Raw genomic sequence first — 25,887 nt, 5'->3', positions numbered from 1 at the left:
AAAAGCGGCCATCAGCAGTAGAAACGATAACAAAGCGGACTTTCCTTGATTCAGTAAAAACCTGAGGGATGATATGTAACCACTCTCAAATTCATAGACAGAACTATGGTTGACTGACCATCCATGATATCAAAATTATAGTTTGAACCATGTTTTGAGGCTATATTGGTCACATGTTCTATGTTTACAAACATTGGAGTAAAACAAGCTTATATTTTGGGTTCTGATGGGGTACGACAGTTGAACAAAGTTCATGAGGCATTTATAAGTTAAATTCTTCAAGAATCAATGAATACATATTTTTTATAAGTCCAAAAATAAATGTAACAACTGCTGATTGCCCCTTTAATAGCACAAATCATATTATAGCACTGACAATATTGTTAACAGGATTAAAAGTAGTGATTACTAGATCGTGATTATGGTAATAACAGTAATACCAATAAAACATAATGCTACTCTTAATAGTAATAACAATATTATTAATAATATAATTATAAACTTTAGAAAACCCATTTTAAACACATTGTTATTTAGCCCATTTGTATTGCACGATGTCCACTACATTTTTTATTTTGGAACATGCATTGCACAGTACATAATTGCCTGTACGTTGTGTCGCAGCAAAAGGGAGTCCATTCTACTCAGGAGCAATTCTAGTTTCCAAAACCACAGAGTTTACACCCAGAGGAGTGTCGCTGGTCATTTTGCAGCCCTTAAAGAGTGGCCAATCATCTTAAATGCTGTAGTTTTTCCTATTGGACACAAAAGTCAGTTGGACTTCGGAGCTGGTGTCAGCCAGACTAACTCTGTGATAGAACTATCAATATATCATTTGTAAATACCTCTGAATTTATTGTACTCAATACTTAAGTAATTATAAATATTATACAGAGCTTGCACAGTTAAAAATAAGCATTGTCAATGGGACAAACATTTGACTTTTATGGGTTTTACTGCATGTGAAATATCAGCAGGCCTATTTCATTAAGTTAGAGAATGTATTGGATAACTGAAATTGAAATTGTTATAATCCATCAAAATAAACAAGTAACTCAACAATATTAAAGAATAACACATACAGTATAATACATTTCATTTTTCAGGCCTTCGTATCTGCAGAATATCTATACCTGTACAACTGTACTTGTTGTTCGTATGAGTTTCTCTCATAATACAATATGCTCATTACATAATTGTACAGTTGGTCCTACAGTTATTTACATTGATTACCACAATTTTACAACATGTACAATATCTGTGAAATTGAGATATTTACAATAGATATGTGTATTCACAGTCCTGCTGCAACATAAAGATAAGTGTCACCTTGATACAAAACGTTTCATATTCATTTTTTCGGCTTGATATGCCAAAAATATCAATGCACACACAATGCTTCATTATTCTCCATTCTCAAATCTACTTATTCGACGTCACATGCATTTTCCTGCATTTCTGGACATTGCATCCAGGAGCACTTAGATTGTCTTGTCTTGACAGTCTTTCGTCATTCCAGCAGTTACTTCCCTGGTTTCTCCCAGGATGGCAGAACGTAAACTTCACAGATATTTTACATTCTTGAATATCCAGATTGAAAGGACTATATATATATATTATTTAATCTCCTCATTGCATCAGCATTTAATCTTCTCATTGCATCAGCATTTCCAATCTCACTGGATGTTTCTCCAAACACTAGAGACTCAAAGTATATACAGTTCTGAGGTCGAACACTGGCAGTAACCTCATTAGTCGTCACTCTCCCCAGTAAGAAAACTTGTTGTTTGGTGCTGGCGCCTATGCACACTTAGTAAAACACATCATTCTCATTCTTGTGTCAATGAGTAAGAGAGAGTAACAGTATTACTAAATCACAGTGTCTACCAAATACAACCCAGAGGATTGGAGTAAAACATCTGCCTTCATGGTAGTCTGGGGGCTGTTTAACAGAAGAAAGTAGCCTATACTACAAGTGTCCTAATGGAGACCATGCAGGCAGCAATCCAGTTTAGTTAGGTTTAATAACTCAGAAGGCAGGAAACTTAAAATGCAGTCCCCAGAGCTACTACCTGCTAGTACTCATGGCTAGGTTTGTCATATTAGCATACACTGTTAGTTAGTAACACCCAGTTAATGATGCTGTGCCTAACTAATAAATCCCAGATAGATCAGACATCACTACGGTTTCTGAGATAAATCAAAAGTCAATAACATTCTCCTTTCCTAGTACAAATACTCATGATTGTGGACTGTTTCAGTACAAACAATTTGTATTTCAGAGAAGCACATTTTTTCCCCCTTGTTTTGTTCTTCACATGAACAATTCTCATAACTGTGTCCACTAGGTCATTGCGGTAGACAGCCGTTTGTCCGCAGCCACAAAGGGATTATTCTGCCCTGCAACAGCTGCTGTCTCTTATCTTTTTAGTTTTTTAATCAAAAGTATTTTCCTGCTCTTTTCGGAACCAAAAGAGTATTTTGTCTCAATATTGTTGTTTTCTCAAGTGTCTCTAAACCTCAGGGGTAGTTTTACCTCTCAACCTTTGGAGGTCATTCTCACCGGTTGTGGTGAGGCTGACTTGTTGGTGGTCTGAGTGAGGGTGTAGGAGATGGATGGCTCACAGGCAGGGCCTGTGCGATGTCCTCACTGGTAGACTCCTTTGTTGTTCTGGTTCTGTCTGTCTGGAGTAGGTGACTCTGGTACAGCCTGAAGGTTTCGCCTGTTTCTATGAGCGACGGTGCCATGTTCAGTTTCAACAACGTAGGATCTCAGCTCTGGAGATTTGCTGATGACCACTGCTTGTGTTTTCCATCCCTTCTCTCCGTCCAGCTTGACTTTTAGACTCTGTCAAGGGTATAGTTCAGGTAAGGGGCGCACTGAATGCCTCCTGTTGTAGAAGAACTGGTACGCTTGTTTGACTTTCTGGTACTTATGTTTCACACTATCGTGGCTGATGTGTTTGGTTGTAGTTTTTCCAGTGTGAGGACAGCTGTCCGGATTTGACGTCTTGTCATGAGTTGCGAGTTCTCCGGTTCCACAGATAGGCGTGGCTCAGTAGCACATCAGGGCAATATGTGGATTTGGATGTTTGAGAATTAGTTTAGCTGTTTGAACAACTTTTTCTGCAATTGTTTTCCTGCGGGTAATAGAGGCTGGAGGTGGTATATAACTCGTCTAACTCAGTACAGACAAACTGGGTAGTGTTGTTGCTAACGAGCTTGGTTGGAATCCCCCATCACACAACCATGCTTTTGAGGCTTGTGGTAGTTGGTAGATGGTCTATGTCTCTGGAGAAGTAGTCCACCGCTACAAGGTATTTATTGCCTTCGAGCTCACACAGGTCAACCGTGATCTTCTGCCACAGACCCTTTAAATAAAGGTATTGTGACAAGTCGAGTTGTTTTTTTCTCTGTGCAGAACTTGCATGATGTCACTTTTCTTGCTTTGTAGGCGCTGATGCCCGGCAACCACATTGATATCTTGCGTCTTTCTCAGGCACTTTGTCAGCCCCATGTGACCTTTGTGTATCGGTTGTAGAACATCTTCTTCCTGTGAAGCTGGGATGACGATCCCGTCTTGATACAGCACTAGTCCATCCAGCTCTCGCTGTGTGGTATCCCTGTAGCGAGTAGGGTAGCTGCGCTATTCTCTCAGGACAGCCTTTTCGGATGTGGCTGATAACCATTTGGAGGTCTCGTCGTTGCATGTCACCTCTCTGATGTCATCCAGCCTGTGTGTAGACTGTAGACACGGGTCTGCTTTCCACCATATGCTTGGATTTCTTTTTCTGAGTCTGATGTGTTTTCTTTCAGCGGGTTTCTCTACAGTGTGTCAGCCACCACTTACTGTTTTCCAGGAACATCCACAGCTTTCACGTTGAAGTGCATGAGCAGTCGCTGACGCCAGAGTGGTGCTTTGTCCAGGTTGTACGTGTTAATCATTGGAACGAGTGGCTTATGGTCTGTCTGTAGAATAATGCTGTCCATGCCGTGCAGGTAGAGGGAAATTGTTCACATACCCAAGATAATGCCATTCTTTGATAGTGTGCGTGAACAAAATGCACCCCCTTCTTGTTCCTGTAGGAGTGTAGCTCCAAGACCGTAGCTGCTCATGTCCGCACTGACCACGGTTGGTTTTCTGCCATTGTTGTATGCTAATGCCTGTGTTGAAACTAACATAGCCTTGACCTTGCGGAAGGCCTGCTCCTGGAGGTCTCCCTACATCACTGATATGGTGGAGCACCAATGACAGGCTGGGCAAGAACTTGCCCAAGTAGTTCAGCAGTCCCAGCATTTGTTGGACTGGACGTCTGTCACTTTGCTGTTATCTGGGTTTATCCCATCGGCTCCAATCACATGACCAAAGTACTGGATCTCGGACTTCCCAACATGGCAGTTGTTTTTGTTCTGCTTTATTCCCGACTCTTTAAAAGGTTTGTAGCACTTTGCTCAGATTCCTGTCATGTTCTTTCTTGTTTGCACTGTAGAACAGTATGTCATCCATCAGAATGACTGTGCCCTCGTGTCCGCTCAGGAGCTTGCTCATCTCCCTCTGGAAGATCTCTGGCGCGCTTGTTATTCCCAAAGGTAGGTGCTTGAAGCAGAATCTTCCTACAGGAGTAAGTTACCTTCCTACAAGTCGTCAGTTCTGTTGCTGGGGCCAAGCGGTATCTGCCAAAAACCGCTAGACGAGTTGAGTGTGTAAATTACTCTCGCCCCGGATAGCTGTGACGCTATATCCTCCAAGGTGGGCAAGATGAACCTGCTTCATTTGAGATGTTTTAAGTCCATGATCCACGTTCGCACTTTGCCATTTTTCTTCATCACCAGCACCATGGGAGCACACCAGTCATTACGCTCAATGACTTCCTCAACGATGTCATCTGTTTCCATTCTGATCAGTTATTTTTCTGCTTTATGGAGGAGTGTAAAAGGGATTCTGTGTGGCGTAGCCAGAGTAGGGGACTGTGTCGGGCTTAAGCTCAATCTTGACTGGTTCACAGTTCAGTAGCCCTCTCTCCAAACACATCAATACTAATCTCGTCTGCTTTGAGAACCAAACCCATCTTGCATGCAACAGTTCTACTAACTAGGACATTTGCATGTGGTCCAGAATTTGTACTTTTCTCCTTTTTCACTCACATGTGGCTAGGAATGTACCCATGCAATCAATCCTGCCACTTGGGACGCGAACAATAGTTGCAGTTTTGACCAGATGGGGACACTGTCGCAAGCTCTGCTAAGTGCTCTGAGACATCACTGTGATATCTGCACCAGTGTCAATCTTAAATGTGTGCTATTCACTGGGAGCTCAACATGCCACTCGTCATCAGAATTAGACTGCTTTGTAACTGACCCTGAAAATAATGAAGAGAAGCGAAGTGGGTGGGGGGGACGGGACGTTGGGCAATGCGAGCATGGGTGAGGGAGCGTGAACAGGGCGGGACCCAAGTTGGGGAAACTTGAACTTTATGCAAATTCTCTGCGATATCATGTCATGTTTGACGAATCTAATCTCACTATAGCTTCCAGCTCCTACTGGATTAGCTGTTGATACCTAGTATGTTTGCTAGGACCCAGATGAGTGCAAAGCTAGCGTGGTTATCCCAATTATTGTTGATATGCTCTAGTTGTAATAATAATTACAATCCTATCCCGTATTTGTTCATCCTTTGTAGTGCTCAGTGTTCAGCTAGATTCCTCAAAGTTTAAAATTTGTCTCTCCCCCTTTCTGAATCTGTTTATGGTTCAATCGTGAATCACATTGTGCCGTGGCACAAAATGTCCATTCAGCTTTTCAGTCACCACATCAAAGTCGAACTCATCATTGATTGTAGTCAAAGGTGAAGGTCATTGTTGATTATCTCTGCATTTCTTCCAATTGCATAAAGTACTGAATTTATCCGCACCACACTGCTCTCCTTGTCCAGTTTTGATGCCAAAACATTGTCTCCAGATCAGCCATGGCCATCAGCCAATCGAATGGCTCTGCTGGGTTGAATTTGGGTGGGACATTTTTCCTCACCAATCTTCCGTTTTGGGAATGTTTTAATACTGACACCATGTCATGATGGAGACCAGGCAGGCAGTGATCCAGTTTAGTTATTTTTAATAACTCATTAGATTGGTACCTTAACATGCAGTCCACAGAACTCTGCTAGTACTCATTGCTAGGTTTGTCATGTTAGCTTTTACTGTTAGTTAGTAATGTCCAGTTAATGATGCTGTGCATAACTAATACATTCTAGATAGATCAGACCTCACTACAACAAGTAAGGGTGTTTTGTCTCCTAAAATGTTGTTTTAACGTCAAGTCAAAAGGTAACCAGGTTGAAGATGTTTGTTTCCTTTCATAGCATTGATTATCCATGCCTCCATTAAGAGCATGTGCTTTGTAGATTGTTGTCTTGTTTTCGATTGTCAGGTTGTGGTTAATCCATACTTCCTCCATTGTCCACACTCTTGGACCAAAGCATGCAGTTCATCGAGGCCTTTATAACATGGGCTTCTCATAGCCTATTCATACTTGATATCGTATGCAAGTGGTCCATCTATGGCAAATCCTACGAAGAACGACACCTTTTCAGTGCTGAAACCACTGCTTATTCCACCAAGATATGCCGGGCGTACTGGGATTTTAAGTTTGCCATAATTAGCATAAAGTTCTCCTTCCTCTATGGTTCCATTGACCCTACAGAGACGGTCAATTATTTTCTTTTCCTTAAAAATGTCTCCACTCCGCCAAAGTTGGGCCAAATTAGTGCGTGCCACGTGTGCAAAACACTCATCAAGTTTGGCTTTAGGAACAAGTCTTTCTAATCCTTTTCTCTGGCCCAAGTAGAAGTGGGCAATGGTGTTCCTCATCCTCATAAACTTTGACAGTTTCCGTCTGAATGAGTTCCGAAGTGAGTTCACATATGTTCTAATATCTGTATCTTCTGCGTTTGAACTTGGCCAAAGCAACAACAAAGCCAGATAGTATGGCTCTGGGAAGGGATGTTGCACTCCTATATCTTGCAATGTTAGCATGAGAAGATCAGTGAGTTCCTTGTGACTCTTCACATGTTTCGAATTTGGCTTTAGTATGCTGAGAATTATATTTGCCAAAATGAAATTGTTTTTGTCTTTGTTTTTTTCTTTTGTAATTTGCTCACAATGTTGCCGTAAAAATTTGTAGCACTCAATGATTTCCTCCATTTCCTCTGCAGTCTTGTCGAGATGATGAAGTACCCCTGCAAATGTGTCTGCGTTCTTCTCTTCAAGTAACTTCCTACACTTTTCGATGTCCATGTTTAGTCTAAGCTTCGGCTTGCTCGTTTGTTCTCTCGATATTTCCTCTGGTGAAGAGCAAACAAGTGTTATATATGTCTTGAAGTGTTCTGATATTTTTGTCCGATTTCTTGTCTCGAAGTCTCCTGCATCGTTTCCTTTCATGTAAGTGTAGTAATCGTTTAAGAATTCAAAAACTTTTTTGACTTGGGTTTTCAAATTAAGGAGAAAAGACTTGTGTTCTTGGATAATGTCAACATATTTTCTGTTGATTTCATTATCGTTCTTGGGTACGCTGTTGATGGGCATTTTTCCATTCAGAAAGCTCTGCATGTACTTCTGTGTTACTGGATCAGCTTCTTCAAAGAATGGCAGCTTGCTTAGAATTTCAAAGACTGTCAGTACCGTCTCAATTTCCCCCACATACCCAAAGATGTTGTATGATGATTTTGACAGATTGTCATCAGCTTCCTCATCAGGTTGATCCTCATTCATGGCCAGTTCTTGAGCTCTTTGAAAAGCCTTTATAGCATTTTTTGCTAGCTTTAGGTTTGTATCCAAATCCCCTGGATTGCGTGGTGTTTTTTTCTTTTCATTCTGGATGTTATGTTTAAGATAACTTTTGTAAACTTGTCCAATCGTATCAACAGTGTATGGGTTTTCTGTGATTCTCTTGGCATTTTCTGCCCAATTCAATGCCTGCGGAAAATCACGCTGATTGAGGTAGAGATACCTAGCAAGGGCTTGAGGAATGGATGCACTTGTAAAAAAACGGGATGATGCTTTCACAAAGATGTCTTGGATTTTGTGTCTCCCCTCTTGAAGGTGAATTTTCTCTATCAAGGGAGAGAACTGAGTATCTTTTTCATCTCCATCTTTCCTGCGCTGCCTTTTAATCAGCATGCGTTCTATTGATAGCATCAGGGCGTCTTTTACTACACCAATTTTGAAAAACAAATCACAGTGTAGCATGTTGATGGTTATTTCACTCTCGTTAATCCCGTGGCTTTTGTGCAATTCTTCCAGACATGCAGAAGCTATATCACGATGAAGGATGCTAATTGCTTTGTATCCTCCACGTTCATCGACTTGAACTATTTTCAGCAAATTTGAATAAGGTTCCATTCGTTCAAGTACATTGTCTTCTCCCCAGTAAGCCATTTTCATTCCAAAAAAGTCCTCACAGAGAGACACAGATATGTCTGATTCAGCCACGTATGAGTTCAACAGTGCAAAGTAGAAAAGTAGTTGAGCTTTTTGTGTGCTCATGTCTAAGTCCTTCAGAGTGTGGCTGACAACATCAGCGATGTATTTCTTGTCAAAGTTGCTCTTCATGATCATGAAGCTGTAGAAGTTTTCCGGTTTTTCATGACTTTCTTTAAGTTCTTGAAGTTTTTCCTCAAAATCATCTTGTTCCTTTTTCGTTAGTATAGCTGTGATGTACTGACTTTCTGTTGCACAGTGTTTGTACTGGACCTTGGGGTTATGGGATCGAACACAACTCAGGATGATGACTTGTGAATTTGATGAATCTTCCACAGTTCTGCCTGTGTAGTCCTCTTCAACAGTTTTGCGTATGCAGGTCTGCAGAGTTTGTGTGTTTTCTGCTTCCTTTGAATCATCTACTAACAACAGAACTGGTGTATTCTGAGATTTGTCACTTTTCCCAAGCCTCATCAGCTTTTTGACTTGAACAGCCACTTCAGCTTTTGGTAATGTATTGTCCTTCAACACAGCACATCTGAATTCTCTGCGTAAATCCCACATCACATGCATGGCTAAGGTGGTGCCTCCGCAACCTGGGTGGTGGAACAAATTCAGCAAAACACATGTGGTTTTGGGATCTTTTGTCTGACATTTCACAATTTTCATGAGATTGTCATATTTGTCTCTTCTAATGAAAGGTTTTGCTTTGGGTTTCTCACAAAAATAGAAGTTCCACCAGTTGACTTTACCCCCTCTGTAGAATTCCTTTTCTACTTTGATTTTGAAGTCTTGAAACTCTGTGCTATTTTCTTCATAGACTTTCTCACATTCATTCTGACACAAAATATCTAGAGCCGTCAATCGGTCTTCATCCTTTTGTTGGAGAACAACAGTGCTGGAGTCAGAAGATGGAAGGAGTCTTCCTGATGGCTGATTGTGTGGTCCAAGTGACATTATAGTACCATTGACTTCACTGAGTGTCAACTCATATATTGATTGCGTGCTGATGTCAGACTCACATTTATCCTGTATCAAGTCTTTCCATTTCTCAAATGTGCTCCTAGATTCACAAATACTCACAATGCTTTCCTCAACATGTGAGTAGAATGCCAGGAAAGTATCAAAGACAGGATCTCTATCAGTTACAGGTGACAGTAGAAGAAATATGACAAGAGTTCTTCCATTTGGAAGAACTTCAGGTTTGCAAATGAATGAAACCATATGCTCGATCTCTTTGCGTTTCTCCTTGAACCAGACTTTGTAGTCCAGCTGTCTACCAGATTCACTTTCAAGGTCATGCCTCCCATTACAAAAAACCCAGCTGGTCTGCTTATACAGGTTGAGATTTTTTATCACAACACTTGGGTCGGGTTGGAATTGGGCTGGGAGATGGAGATTTGCCACTCTTGATTCTCTGTATGAACTGCATACGCCACCAGGAGCTGCAGAGTCAGGATCAAAGTCCAGGACACAGAACAATTTCAACTTGCTCAGAAAAGGAAGATATTCTAGTTGCTCAGTGTGACTCTTGTTCATAACAATAACGAATCGATCATAGTAGTCCATCATATTTCCGCCACAAGTTAACAAGTACTTCAATTTACTACCCTGATTGGTCTCTCTCCTCAAATAGTTTTTGCCGTCTTGTGCTGTCATCATTTGTAGACCTGAAGAAATAATTGCAAAACTAAATCAATTACTGGTGATCCAAACAAATATTGCTGGTGATCTTGTTTGTGACAATTTGATAATTATGACTTTTAAAAACAATGCAGTTACATTGGTTGTGACTTGAGATTCATAGAATAATGTGACCGAAATCAAAATGTTTGTATATAATCTTTTCATGTTTATACTGTATATTCACCTGCCCGGGTACAGCAGATGTAAATTAGCTGTCAGCTAAATCTTTAACATATTTTAAATTTTAGCCCATTTTCTCCCCAATTTTGTGGTATCCAATTGGTAGTTACAGTCTTGTCTCATCGCTGCAACTCCCGTACGGACTCGGGAGAGGCGAAGGTCGAGAGCCGTGCGTCCTCCGAAACACAACCCAGCCAAGCCGCACTGTTTCTTGACACAATGCCCGCTTAACCCGGAAGCCAGCCGCACCAATGTGTCGGAGAAAACACTACACTGTCAGCGTGCAGTGCAACCGGCCCGCCACAGGAGTGCGATGGGACAAGAATATCCCTGCCATCCAAACCTGGACAGCGTTGGGACAATTGTGCGCAGCCCCATGGGTCTCCCGGTCACGCCGGCTGCAACAGAGCCTGGACTCAAACCAGGATCTCTAGTGGCACAGCTAACACTGTGATGCAGTGCCTTAGACCACTGCACCACCCGAGAGGTAGCTGTCAGCTAAATATGGTGCAACGCATCACTTCTCAAATTCTGAGACTGAAGTTGTTGTACATTGTCCCTGACAAATAAAGTTAATCTATAAAATAAATATTGTTTCACTTACCCATATCACTTTTCAGTTGGCCAGCAAGTTCATTGTGTCTGATTCTCTCAAGAATCTGAAGTGTGATATTTAATGTCTCTTCCTCATAGTGCTTTGTCATTGAGTCCGCTACGTCTGTGCGGCTCTTGTTGTCTTCCAAGTGACACCGTGCAATCGATCTACATCCTTTCAGTTTGAAGTCTTTCAGACAAGACTTAAACCGTTTAAACTCGTCCTGCTGTAAGTCATCGAGGGTATTCTGGAGCAAGGTAAGTGAACTTGGCATCTGTGGGAATTAAATAGGGTTAGATTTAAATATTTTATTTAGGCCTAGAAGACAATCAAAATTGCAATTGTATTTACTACCACACACGTATTGTTGTGTTTAATTGACTTATATCACCTGCTTTACTAAGCAAGGACTTACTGTATGTTGTGTGTGTGTGAGAGAGAAGCGTACCTCATTAAATAACCAAGATGCTACACAACCCCTACCTTGGACGGTAACTTTTCTGCACCCATGGCCTGTGGTTTTGGTTCTTCTTTCTTTCGTGTAACCGTTTTCCCTGATGGTTCCACTATTTTGAGCTCTTCTGTGTTTGGTTCTCTCTTCATCGGGGATACAGTATGAACTGGTAGAGCTTGACATAGTTCTACTTGCTTCTCAGGTGGTTTCTGTAGATTTTCTTGGTCAACGTTGATGTGTGTGGGGGGTTGTAATATAGGCTCTGGTCCATTGTTTAACTTTTCTAGCATGCCAATTATTTTAACAGCAGGACCATGTTTTATGCCTAGTTCCACAAGATCATTCTTTTTGAAGCAAAACAGGCAACTGCCTGACACTTCCTCTTCCACGATCCGCTCTAGATATTGGTGGTATACCTTCGCCTCTTCCCTTAACCACTGACAAACTTGTTCTTGTGTCCATTTCTTGATGTATGCAGGAAATTGTGATTTATGCTGTAATCCACTCTTCAATTCCTCAAGCATTGACACAATTTTCACAGCCGGACCATGTTTTATGTTCAGATCCAGAAGATCCTTCTTTTGGAAGTATTCTAGGTCTTCACCTGATACCTCCTCTTCTAGCAACTTGTCTGCATATATGTGGTTAATTTTAACCTGCGTCGTCAACCACTGATGAACTTCTTCCTTCGTCCACTTTTTGATCTGAGTTGCAGACTCCATTGAATGGCTCATTGTGAATCAAATATTACTGAAATAGAGAAGAGAGACAAACCATATTGTTGAGTTTTAGCTGTAAGCTTCCTTTGGATTTTTTTTGCCTATACTTTAATATATAATCAAATTCATTAAAACCTTGATATTTAAGGTAGCCTATATTTAAAATATATAGTGCCTTCAGAAAGTATTCATACCCATTGAACATATGCTGTTGTGTTACAGCCTGAATTCAAAATGCATTACATTTATTTCTCGCCCATCTACACACAATATCCCAAAATGAAAATTGGAAGAAAAAAAGGGGGAATTGTTGCAAATGTTTTGACAATAAAATACAGAAATCTAATTTACATAAGTATTCACACACCTGAATAAATACATGTTAGAATAACCTTTGGCTTTAATTACACCTGTGAGTCTTTCTGGGTAAGTCTCTCAGTGATGTAAAGTACTTAAGTAAAAAATTATTTAAAACTACTAAAGTCGTTTTTGGGGGAGTATCTGTACTTTACTTTTTATATGTTTTACTCCACTACATTAAATTGTCTAATTCACACATTTATCAAGAGAATATCCCTGGTCATCCCTACTGCCTCAGATCTGGCAGACTCACTAAACACAAATGCTTAGTTTGTAAATTATGTCTGAGTGTGCCCCTGGCTATCCATAAATTAAGAAATCAATATATACTTTTTTTTAAATGACAAAATGTGATGTTAGCTGCCAAATAAGTTGTTTTCGGCAATTATCCAAAAACAACTCCAAAAAGCCAATTCCTTACCCAATAGGCTGAACAGGTGTAATGAACGCATGTAAAAATGACCATAACAATGTTTTTGGATAATTGCAGAAAACTTTTGGCAGCTAACGTCACATTGTGAATTTTTTAAAGCATTCATGTATTGAAAAAAAGCACATAAAGGCTTCATAATTCATAAAGGTATTTTCTTATTTTAATTAGCTATCCATATTTTTTTATTGTCTGAAGTATCAAGCTCTAAGTCCATTTGGAAAAAATAAAAAATAAAATACTTTCCATCCACCAGATGGGACTGTTAAGAGAAAAGTACCTACTACTTTTCCAAAACCCCATTTGTTTGATCAATTAAAAGCAATAGTCACTATACTTTCCAAACCACAAAGGCTGAATTAAAATGTTTTCTAAAAAGGTATTTATAAACTGTTGAGGCAGCGGAGGAAGACCAGGGTGCTGTAGCGTTAACATTCTGTAAATGTAATTGACTAATTGTAACAATTTGATCCACATTTATTAACATCTCCCCCCCTGAGCGATTCATCGCAACAGGCTAGAAGTCAAACTCACGGAAATTGAGGTGGGAGGGGCTACAATGTGGTACTTTCAGACGCATGAAATGTACCGGGCGTTCAATACGTATGCAGTGACACAATTTCATGCGTTTAACACGGAACCCAAACCAACAGCGCGCGTGCGCCATCGTGCGCTATCGTGCATAAATGTATTTTGTCCCCCTACACCAAACACAACACGCAGGTTAAAATATCAAAACAAACTCTGAACCAATGACATTCATTTGGGGACAGGTCGAAAAGCATTAAACATGTATGGCAATTTAGCTAGTTAGCTTGCACCTCCTAGCTAATTTGTCCTATTTAGCTAGCTTGCTGTTGCTAGCTAATTTGTCCTGGGATATAAACATTGAGTTGTTATTTTAACAGAACTGCACAAGGTCCTCTACTCTGACAAATTAATCCACACATAAAACGGCCAACCGAATCGTTTCTAGTCATCTCTCCTCCTTACAGTCTTTTTTGTCGTTGAATTTATATGGTGATCGCATCTAAACTTTCATAGTATTACCACGACTACCGGTAAAACAGTTCGTCTTTCAATCACCCACGTGGGTATAACCAATGAGGAGATGGCACGTGGGTACCTGCTTCTATAAACCAACGAGGTGATGGGAGAGGCAGGACTTTCAGCGCGATCTGCGTAAGAAATAGGAAGCAGACGCTCGTTGGCGCGCACGAGCAGTGTGGGTGCAATAACTGAATAACATGGCTTTTTAACTGAATAACATGGCTGGTCAGCATGTTAAAGTACAATATTCAAAACGTTCTAATCGCATGTAAATGCACACTGAACATGTTGTGTAATAAACGCGTGTAAAAATGCCCATAAAAAGCGTTCAAATCAAGACGACTTGAAACTCTTGGCCTTCCATAGTCTTGAGAGAAGATGTGGTCGAGCCAGCGCGCAAATTAAACTTGAGAGCTTGCTAGTGTGACTTCGAGCGAGCAGAAATGCATTTCCACACGCAGTCAATTAATTCGAGAGCTGAGATTTTGGTTCGCCTGAAGAAATACTTACTATACGTCAACACTCAGAAATTACTGCGCTCTCACAAAAACGCCACGTCCCGACTACCAACAGGGATGTCTTCTCTCCCTCACACCAAGTTTCCAGTTTGCTCCCCAATGACCATCTTGCACTCGCAAATGCTTACAATACTTTTATAGCGGGGGAAATTCTAACAAATTAACATAGCCTGTACCAGTCTACTGACGGTTTGTGGACCAATCACGGCTTGACCGCTCTCGAATTGGAATTTTGACCAAAGAGCTGAAAGGGGACGAGAATGATGGCTGACAATAATAAGAGGTACATTTTATCGTTTTTCAGTAGAGAAACTACACTCAATAAAAATATAAAATGCAACAATTTCAACGACTTTACTGAGTTAGTTTATATAATGAAATCAGTCAATTGAAATAAATTAATTATGGATTTCACATGACTGGGAATACAGATATGCATCAGTTGGTCAGACACCTTTAAAAAAAAGTAGGGGTGTGGATCAAAAATCCAGTCAGCATCTGGTGTGACCCCCATTTGCCTCATGCATCTCCTTCACATAGAGTTGATCAGGCTGTTGATTGTGGCCTGTAGAATGTTGTTCCACTCCTCTTCAATGGCTGTTTGAAGTTGCTGGATATTATTGGGAACTGGAACACGCTGTCGTACACATCGATCCAGAACATCCAAAACATGCTCAATGGGTGACATGTCTGGTGAGTATGCAGGCCATGGAAGAACTGGGACATTTTCAGCTTCCAGAAATTGTGTACAGATCCTTGCGACATAGGGCTGTCCATTTCAGCATTATGCTGAAACATGAGGGGATGGCGGATAATGAATGGCACGACAGTGGGCCTCAGGATCTCATCCCGGTATCTCTGTGCATTCAAATTGCCATCGATAAAATGCAATTGTGTTCGTTGTCCGTCACTTATGCCTGCCTGTACCATAACCCCACCGTCACCATGGAGCACTGCTCAACCACACTCAACCATCAGCAAACTGCTCAACCACACGACCCCATACTGCCACCTGTCCGGTAAAGTTTAAACCCGAGATTCATTGGTGAAGAGCACACTTCTTCAGGGTGCCAGTGGCCATTGAAGGTAAGCATGTGCCCATAGTGTCAAGACTGGTGAGGACGATGAGCACACAGATGAGCTTTCCTGAGACGGTTTCTGACAGTTTGTGCAGAAATTCTGCGGTTGTGCAAACCCACAGTTTTATCAGTTGTCCGGGTGACTGGTCTCAGACGATCCCGCAGGTGAAGAAGCCGGATGTGGAGGACCTGGGCTGGCTTGGTTACACGTGGTCTGCGGTTATGAGACCAGTTGGACGTGCTGCCAAATTCTCTAAAAATATGTTGAAGGCAGCTTGTGGTAGAGATATTTACATTAAATTATCTGGCAACAGCTCTGGTGGATATTTCTGCAGTCAGCATGCCAAATGCACGCTCCATAAAATATATGGGGCATTGTGTTTTGAGACAAAACTGCACATTTTAGAGTGGCCTTTTATTGTCCCCAGAACAAGTTGCACCTGTGTAATGATCATACTATTCAATCAGCTTCTTGATATGCCACACCTGTCAGGTGGATGGATTATCTTGGCAAAGGAGAAATGTTCACGAACTGGGATGGAAACAAATGTGTACATTTTTGGGGTTGAGAAATAAGGTTCCATATGGTGTGTCCAATCAGATCAGAGTGTATGACTCAAAGGGCTCCCTCCAAGGCATCGGGTCAGAGGGTCTGGACTTGCTGACGTACCTCAACCCTCTCTATACATCATTTCCAAAACATAGGAAATCGTGGTATATTAACCCTTTACATTCCTGGGAATTGGCCTATATGGATAGGCTAAATTGAAATGTTTCTTACAGAAGAAATATGAAAAGCATATGCATAACTATGTTTGCAATTGTTTGGAGATTATGGGAAAATTATTAAACTACAAAAGGTGAGGACACAACAGCTGAGGCAGAAATATGAAGGGAATCAGAATATACTCTGGATACAGTCAGTGACATAAGAATATTCCTGGAAAATATGGGGTAGGTGCCACATCAAATTACAAGGGTTTGAGTGAGAGGACTAACTGGTGTCTCCAAGTGGCCACACCTCCCCAAAGTGTGTACAATTTCTAAGTAATTTCAATGCACTTTTATGACTCAAAGAAAAGTCTTCAACTATAAAGGAGCTTTTTTGAGCTCTCCTAGCTGTGCTGTTGAGGAACTAGTGCAAGCACATTTTTTACATTTTAGTCATTTAGCAGGCGCTCTTATCCAGAGCAATTTACAGTTGTGAGTGCATACATTGTAATACTTTTTCATACTGGTCCCCTGTGGGAATCGAACCCACAACCCTGGTGCTGAAACTGAGCTACACGGGACTAGGCACACGTATAGTTGTTTTGAAACCCTGCATCCTCGCCATCACACAATTACTGTTTTTACGCATTCTATTTTTACCATTACTAGCTAAGTTATAAAATACGATATTAGGCTTTCACAATGCAATTCAGGAAAACAGATCATTTTGGTGCGCTTCGAATAGAGTCATTGTGAGTGCATTCAGGTGTGTGCCACGCTGAACAGTCTCATTCTGTTCAGAACAACCCAGGGTATGACGACATGTCATCTTGTAACTGTACATCTAACACAGAGATCATAAATGTGGACACTGTATATGACATGAGTTTTATGATATGGAAATGTGATGTGCACATTTGGACTCATGGGTGTTTGCCTTGTTTGTATGACATCAAAGCGGTAACATTAATCCTTAATGTCTCATCTTTCAAAATACAGTCCTCCTAAATTTACAGCATTTCCCTCATTCGTACAACAAAACATTTGCTAAAGTTGCTGGGTACGAGTGTAAAGGGCTACACAACAAAATCCTTTATTTTATTGCAGCAATTCCCTCAGTTATGTCTGGGATCTGAGTGAATTGACCGTTGTGTGCCCATCACAACGGCGCCAGGCTCAGACGGACTCTGACAATTGGAGTCTTTGTCTGCTCCATAAGCCGTTGCCTTATTTTACGCAAGTCGCAAAGAAAACAGAAGGCCAGGGGCACAATGATCATTGAATCAAAATCGCTGTCATAATCATTGGCCAGTATTGAGAATGAAGTAAAACCACAAGTTCAAATCCCTATCTCCATTAATGGCTCATTTAGAAAAGGGACAATTTTATCTAGCTAGCCACCGGAGGACGACAACAACAACGAGATGCAACAATTCAAGTAGTTTCTGTCAATGAAGTATTGCTCTCGATGTGATTGGAGTGAAGCCTAATCCAAACGGCCTTCCCTTGACACTTTTTTTGGCACGCCAGGACCATTCACAGTTGAGTTCACTCAGTTTAGCTCAACAATGATTGGCTATTATTTAATACTTTGTTTTTTTATCAAGGGAGGCCAAATGCTCACTGGCTTCCCTTGCATTCAATCCTACAGCGGCAACAATGTCATACTCTTTTTGACCAGACAGCATCAAATAGATGGCCTATACATACAAAGACAGCGGGCGCTGTTTCGCTCTGTCGGATGCTTTCTTATGGTGAGATACTTCAGCCGGAAAATTATGAAACACAAGAGAGAAGAAAGATAAATTATGTTTTTTTTTTCTTGGTTCTTTTTTTGGGGAAGCCTGGCTTCCCTTGGCATCCATGAATACACGCCACTGCTGAAGTGACTCATTGAAATGATTCAACCAAAATGTATATAAAACATGCTTGTCAAAATATGCTGACAGTACTTCAAAAACAGGAAGAGAATGTCCATCCATTTTTGTACATCAGTTGAAATAACGAACACTGAAATTTGAAAAAATTGGACGAGCGTTATCTCACGATAGTTGCTCATTGGAAATGCATTCTATACATTACTTTATTTTCAGGATTTACATTTATTTAAGTTTTTTTTCTTTTTTTTTTACTAATCGAAGCCATTTCAGAATGCTATAATTAACTTATTCAGAACTGTCTCAAAATGTAATTTATTTGTTATGTCACCTTTTAAATGTGTAGCCTGATCCTATCTATAGGCCATCTATTTGATTGCTGCCTTAAGTTTCGTTTCACTGAATTCATGTAACGAAACAAAATGTAAGCTTACGAGATCAGGATGGCCGTATGTGTCACGACTCCCACCGAAGGTGGCTCATCTTCCTGTTCGGGCGGCGCTCGGCGGTCGTCGTCACCGGTCTACTGGCTGCCACCGATCCCTTTTCCCTTTTCTGTTGGTTTTGTCTTATTGGTTACACCTGTTTCTTGTTTAGGTTTTAGTTGGGCTATTTGAACCGGTATGCCCGCCTGCTCTTTGTACGGGCTTATTTTTCCTCTGTTCATGTTTGTGCGAGTTCCTTTGTTTTCCTCCGGACTGGTTGGGTCCTGGTTTTGGGCCAGTCTTGTTATTTGCGCCTGGTGTTTTGGCGTGACCATTTTCCCTGCGCCGCAATAAAACATTGTTCTTTACCCTCTGCTTCCTACGCCCGACTCCGCACCCACTACGCATAGATTGCGTGACAGTATGATGCTTTAGTCAACTTGAGCATACCCACAATAACTAATTAAAGTAGCTCATCATAGGGTGTAGAATAAATAGATGGTTGAATCATTTTATGGTGTTGGTAGAATGTTTATTCCGGTTCTATATCCATGGTTTATTCTAACACATAAAATAATGTATAACTTTCATTCTCATTTACGATATCACTATTATTATTAATATTATTGCATTCATGTGCCCACTCCAAATTGTACAATAAGAAAATATACAATTAAATCCATAGCAGTGCTTATTTGAGCAGGAGCTCAACGGAGCGGAGTACAGGTGTTGTGCCGAAAATCTCCCCCCTGCCCTTCATTAAAGAACTCCAAATCAAAACAATCATGCTTACAGAATCTGGCAAATCATGCCTTTCAATCAAAACAATAATGCTGGCAAAGCACACATTTAATTAAGTGGCACGACCACTTTACTTTGAAATCGAACGTTCTCTGGCGTGCACATAGATCCACGGTATTTGTTTGAATCAGAATGGGATGCTGCAGATAACTTGCTTAAATGTTTAACGTCTTAACAAAACAGACGTGGTGTTTAAACACGCTAATGAACAGTTTTGTAACAGCCTATATGACGTACATTCATATCTGACTCATCTTCAGAGTCACAGTTTTGGAACACATAAATTACCTGGCCTGAGGTGCAAGCATCATGGGCCCATTTGTTGCATCTCACACACTTCACCCAAGTCTCCTTTGGAATGCGGTTTGAAAATGGCTCCACACAGACGAGGCAGAAGCACTTTTCATCTGATGATGACTATTCTACGATTTTTCTTTTTTTAGCTGCCTTGTTCTTTTCAGATCCAGATTTTGATTCCCCCTTGCTTCCCTTTCTTCAGAAACAGCCTTTTGCTAGATTGTGTCTTATTCTTTTCCATTTCTAGTGCCCATTTCACTGGTGTGTCAGTTAGAATTGCTGTTTTGCACCGTTTTCTTCCTTTGCAAGCTGGTTTTCGGGGGCCAGCTTTTGGATATGGCCGGATGTCCTCTGGAGGTGGTAGTCCGCTGTCAGCAATGGCAAGCTCGTGCTAGCATAAGAACTGGGCAGGTCTGTGTCTGAGCTCGTGCTAGGCAGGGCTGGAATGGTGCTGAGACCTGGCAGGGCTGAAATGGTGCTGGCCGAACCATACTTGTTTGAATCCATGTCTGCCCACCACTTTGTCAGATCAAATTAAATTGTATTTGTCACATACACATGGTTAGCAGATGTTAATGCGAGTGTAGCAAAATGCTTGTCAGGTTATGTACAGTGTTCACCCCAGTTTCATTGACTTTACATGTGTCTCCTGGTCCAAATTGATATCTCTGTAGCACCTCTGCTACACTGTCGAAGAAAACATTAAAATTTTCTCTGTTGAAGCTACTTGCCCTGGCAAGGCTAGTTGCCTCTGGCTTTCTCAGCGACAGCGTTGGGTGCCGCTTTAAGAAGCATGTAAATAAATGTCAGCTGACCTATTAATATACTGAACAAGCTGCATCTCCAAATCAGGTGAAAAAACCTGCCGTGGCTTTGTATAGCCAACCACTGTGGTTGGCATGGCTGTCTGGCTCAACTTCTTCTCTGGTAACCTTTTGACAATACCGAGTCAGAGCACAGTAATTCATGTCAAAGTCCTTCGCTGTACTCCCGATTGATTTGTTCTGCAACGTCACCTGCCTCGCTGCCTTTAACATTATGCCAGGTGGTGTACTGACATTCTCTGTCTTTCTTTTATAATTTCTAACCATCTTTCTTTCCTTCCCTCCTTCAACAACACATTTACTCATCGCAATTACATATTCATTACAGGCTTATTACGCCCACCTACCTGTCTACTATCCTTGTTGCCACAATGCAATTCATAACACCACACTAAATTCATGACACTGTATGAAGTAGTGTGTCTGTGAATATACTGTCTCATACAGTAGGCATTTAGTGTGTTAGTAGACACACACACACCAGAACCTGTCTTGTGTAGTCCAGGGATGTGTCTGCTACTCTAAACTATACGTATATATAATAATACATTTACAGTAACATTTAATACTATTATTGTTCTGTGTGTCTATGTATACTGGGGCAAGTTGTCACATGTGAAGACTTGCCCCAAACTGACATGTGTGCTAATGTTGGTTAAATCTCAAGGTTAGCTCAACATAGGACTGCAGCTAAAGTCTCAAAAGACACATTGTCTCCTCTAATCAGTGTAAAATTATAATTTTGAACATTCACACCTAACAAAGTTTTATTGCATGAATGTAAAGTGCCAATTTTTTGAAGGGGAAAAATAAAAAAACTTGTGCTCACCTCAGATTAGAGTGACCTTGACCAAGTTGACCATAGAACACGTAGTCACGCAAAGTAGATATTTGATTTTTGAGATAGTGTGACAGGTTAAAGGAAATACTAATAGCCTGTTATACATTAAAAAGTATTAGTAAATTCATAGTATGTGAGGATCTTAAAACATCTAAGGTTAAGAAGATCATGCAGTCAGTATTAGTTGATAGATTGATAACATTTATATAATTCTGTTAAAATCCGTCAAGCATACAAAGGGTACGAATTGTGAGAGGAATGTGTAAACGTTATGTTGATTCCTTTATGTTGTCGTGGATAAAAGTGCTAATCTGTGATCTACTAAATGCTCTTAATCTATGAGCCTGAGATCGATTGCTCTGGTCTCCACTCAAGTTCACGGAGAATTCGCGGTCTTTTTCTCATTGCACTAAACGTTCAATGAGTAAACATTCCGTATCACTATCGTGATTCTTTCTACCCTTTTTCAGGTACATTATTGATGATTAAAAAGAGTAATTTAAATGTAATAACTTGATAACATGTCAAGAGTGTTTAAGGTTTGTTTAGTAACATGTTGAGGAAGTTGGTTGGGTTTGCAGAGAGTAATGTGAGCCGTGCTCGGTTGCAGCTAGCTTCGTACTGCTACGTAGCTGCCATTTTATGTCGATTGTGAATGAACGTGTGCGCTGTTGGTAAGATGTTTTGCGGCGTTATTTGTGTGGTTGTTTTTCAAACACTTTGTTGCCTGTTGATGAATTGTGTTATGGTTTACTGAGTTAAAGCTTTGCTTGACAGTTATATTGAAAACAGTATTTGTTTCAGTGATGTACAGTGTATACTGTTATGATTTGAATAAGCCTTGTACCCTACAAAACCTATCGTTCCTGTAGATCTGTTGTTCTGTAAAATGTGTTATTTATGTAAAATGATTGCACTAAACGTTCAATGAGTAAACATTCCGTATCACTATCGTGATTCTTTCTACCCTTTTTCAGGGGTGTAACAATAGCGCCTAGTGAGATAGTTGAGATAGTGTCGGTGGTATGAACTGTTTGACAACAACGTACCTCGCTCTCCCCTACTGTCTGCAGTTTTCAGTTTTGCTATTTGTTTCAAGTGTATTAGTCTATAAATAAATATCTTTGACAAAATTCATAATCTCTCCCATGTCTTATTCGACTAGTAGTTGTTCTGAAATGTTTATTGCTTGTCTACATTTTACTCCCTCTTCTGTTTAATATAACACACATACATTAATTATTCATTATGGTAGCCGATCCTGACGTGAAGTTTGTTCTGTAGAAAGTATTTGACTCTGATGTGTGTCACAGAAAGTATTTGACTCTAGTGACAAAATTAAGGAAATTAGAAGGGGGGGAGAATTTCGGGGGCAAGAAAATGGCCCTGCCGAAATCCTCACCTCTTCTAATTTCCTTAATTTTGTCACTAGAGTCAAATACTTTCTATAGAACAAACTTCACGTTTATTTATAGACGAATACACTTGAAACAAATAGCCAAACTGAAAACTGCAGACATTACTAGTGCCTTCCCCACGATCAAACCACCATAAAAAAAATAAAACACAGCCTAACGTGATCATTGACAGCTACCTCGAAGGACACAAAGAAATCTTTCTGCTACTAAGATCAGTGAAATGTACGCTAAACTGACAACGGAGGAGTGAAGAGCAGAAATCTCAACTAGCAAGCAAGTCATGAGTGAGAAGGGGGAGAGAATTCTGGCAGGGGGAGATTTTCGGCACAAGACCGGCACCTCCGATGTTCTACTGTTTGAGCTCCTGCACTTAAATATAAACAGTACAAGCACCCAAAATGACTAACGGCACCTATTTTAGTCCAAGTCCAGCACTGATCTACAGCAATGAATAGGACTTACCCATTCCAGCTGCATAGAGATTCCGTCACATCATTGCCCCTCTACTTTTCATGTCTGTAGGCTACTTCCTTTAAAACAAGGTGTTTTCTTGTGTCTAGGTCAGCGTTTGATCACTGAACCAATCAAATGATTGCTTCCCATACTTGGGCATACATAATCCTCATAGGAGGCAGACGTTTGAGATGAGTCAGCTCGTAACATCGACAACATGAAAAGCATGTCACAAACTAGGGTGTGGTACATTGGTATGAATCCTAGTGATTTACAGGTAGGCCTATTTCACGCACAGTACATGGCAAGTATGCCCTAGCATACATTCTTCCATTATGTGTTAAGCAATAATTGAAATAGCTGTGATTACTTAAAGCATTCTCCCCAAGGTGCAACGGCCCAAATAAACTGATAATAATAATGCATTACAATTGTAGTTCTTTTCACAAGATCTCAAAGCTCTTGACCTGGATAACTAACCTCATCTACCAACAATGTTTTAGCACACGTTTTGTGTGTGCTAAAATTAAAATTTTGTAAATGGGTATTTAAAATAGGTCTTCAACAATGTATTATAATAATGACATTTAAGATAACAACAGGCTAGAGATGGAAACATCCCAGTCGTCCAGTAGTTTTAAAAGGAAGTTATTAAATGTTAAGCCTACAGTTTTCCCTTTAGCCTCTCTACAACAGAATCAAAGTTGAAACAATACCTTGGAAACAAATCAGAAACTGTCACATACTGACCATGTATCAAGCTCCTCATCTTACCATTATGACAACATACTGACCATGTATCAGGCTCCTCATCTTACCATTATGACAACAAACTGACCATGTATCAGGCTCCTCATCTTACCATTATGACAACATACTGACCATATATCAGGCTCCTCATCTTACCATTATGATAACAAACTGACCATGTATCAGGCTCCTCATCTTACCATTATGACAAACACTTAATTTTTATAATCAACCAAATCTGACAGTATGAACATGTGAAATGTTAACCCTGATGTCCATTGTTAAAATACACACAATCCTTTTCCCATGTTAGCGATGAGGTGTGTCTGTGATATGAAAAACTCAAAATAAAAATAATGAAGATATGACATGATTGAATCTCTGTCCTCTTTTCCACCCTCTCTGTCCGACCTCCTGCCAGCCAAACCCTGAGTCTTTAATACTACCATTCACAGCAAAGATGGTTCCTAATATTAAATCAATTAGGGAATGGGGAGAACAAAAGGACAAATTGATGAGCTCTCGACCAATTTCGTTTCTTTAACAGTGCTTTGGTGTAGCTGACTAGGAGTGAATGCAATTATTAGTACTAGTGCCTGCTACTGCCATTGATATTTGACACACACACACACACACCCACACCCACACCCAGAGAGGCAGAGCAGACAGAGAGACACAGGCACAGAGAGAGAGAGAGTTTTATACAGGATCATATACAGGATCAAATACAAATCTTAGAATAAAGTATTAACATCTTTGGGACAGGGGGGCAGTATTGAGTAGCTTGGATAAAAAGGTGCCCAGAGTATACTGCCTGCTACTCTGTCCTAAAAGCTAGAATATGCATATAAGTAGTAGATTTGAATAGAAAACACTGAAGTTTCTAAAACTGTTTGAATGATGTCTGTGAGTATAACAGAACTCATAGTATAACAGACTCATATGGCAGGCAAAAGCCTGAGAAAAAATCCAACCAGGAAGTGGGAAATTTGAGGTTTGTAGTGTTTCAACTCTTTGACTATCCAAGATACAGTGGAAATGGGGTCATGTTGCACTTCCTAAGGCTTCCACTAGATGTCAATATAACCTCGTTTGATGCTTCTACTATAAAGGAGGGGGGAATGAGAGGGGATTGAGTCAGAGGTCTGGCAGAGTGCCACGACCTGGTCACGCGCATTCACATGAGAGGTAGCTTGCGTTCCATCGCATTTCTGAAGACAAAGGAATTCTCCGGTTGGAACATTATTGAAGATTTATGATAAAAACATCCTAAAGATTGATTCTATACTTAGTTTGAAATGTTTCTACGGACTGTAATATGACTTTTCGTTTGAACTTTCACCTGGACCTGCCAGCGCGTCGTCAGTTTGGATTGTGTACTAAACACACAAACAAAAGGAGGTGTTTGGACATAAATGATGAACTTTATCGAACAAATCAAACATTTATTGTGGAACTGGGATTCCTGGGAGTGCATTCTGATGAAGATCATCAAAGATAAGTGAATATTTATAATGCTATTTCTGACTTTGTTGACTCCACAACATGGCGGATATCTCTTTGGCTTGCTGGGCTCTGAGCGCTGTACTACGATTATTGCATGGTGTGCTTTTTCAGTAAAGCTTTTTTTAAATCTGACACAGCGGTTGCATTAAGGAGAAGTTTATCTAAAGTTCCTTGCATAACACATATTTTCATCAACATTTATAATGAGTATATCTGTAAATTGATGTGGCTCTGCAAAATCACTGGATGTTTTGGAAGCAAAACATTACTGAACGTAACGCGTCAATGTAAACTGTGATTTTTGGATATAAATATGAACTTTATCGAACAAAACATACATGTATTGTGTAACATGAAGTCCTATGAGTGTCATCTGATGAAGATCATCAAAGGTTGGTGATTAATTTTATCTCTATTTATGCTTTTTGTGCTTTTTGT

General features: G+C 40.3%; 1 protein-coding gene across 1 annotated transcript; it reads right to left on the bottom strand.

Annotated features, from left to right (window-relative positions):
• Positions 1-331: 331 nt before the first annotated feature.
• LOC139539536 (sterile alpha motif domain-containing protein 9) lies at positions 332-24,123 on the bottom strand. Its single transcript, XM_071342584.1, has 4 exons — positions 23,203-24,123; positions 11,420-12,140; positions 10,946-11,210; positions 332-10,145 (listed from the first exon to the last, which is right to left on the bottom strand). The coding sequence occupies exons 2-4, from the start codon at positions 12,122-12,124 to the stop codon at positions 6,520-6,522; spliced, it is 4,596 nt and encodes a 1,531-aa protein (XP_071198685.1). The 5' UTR covers positions 12,125-12,140; positions 23,203-24,123; the 3' UTR covers positions 332-6,519.
• Between the last annotated feature and the right edge of the window lie 1,764 nt (positions 24,124-25,887).

This window comes from Salvelinus alpinus, chromosome 15, assembly GCF_045679555.1.
Source record: "Salvelinus alpinus chromosome 15, SLU_Salpinus.1, whole genome shotgun sequence".
Taxonomy (NCBI): domain Eukaryota; kingdom Metazoa; phylum Chordata; class Actinopteri; order Salmoniformes; family Salmonidae; genus Salvelinus; species Salvelinus alpinus.
The sequence above is the reverse complement of the archived record's forward strand: the minus strand, read 5'-3'. Positions and strand labels throughout refer to the sequence as shown.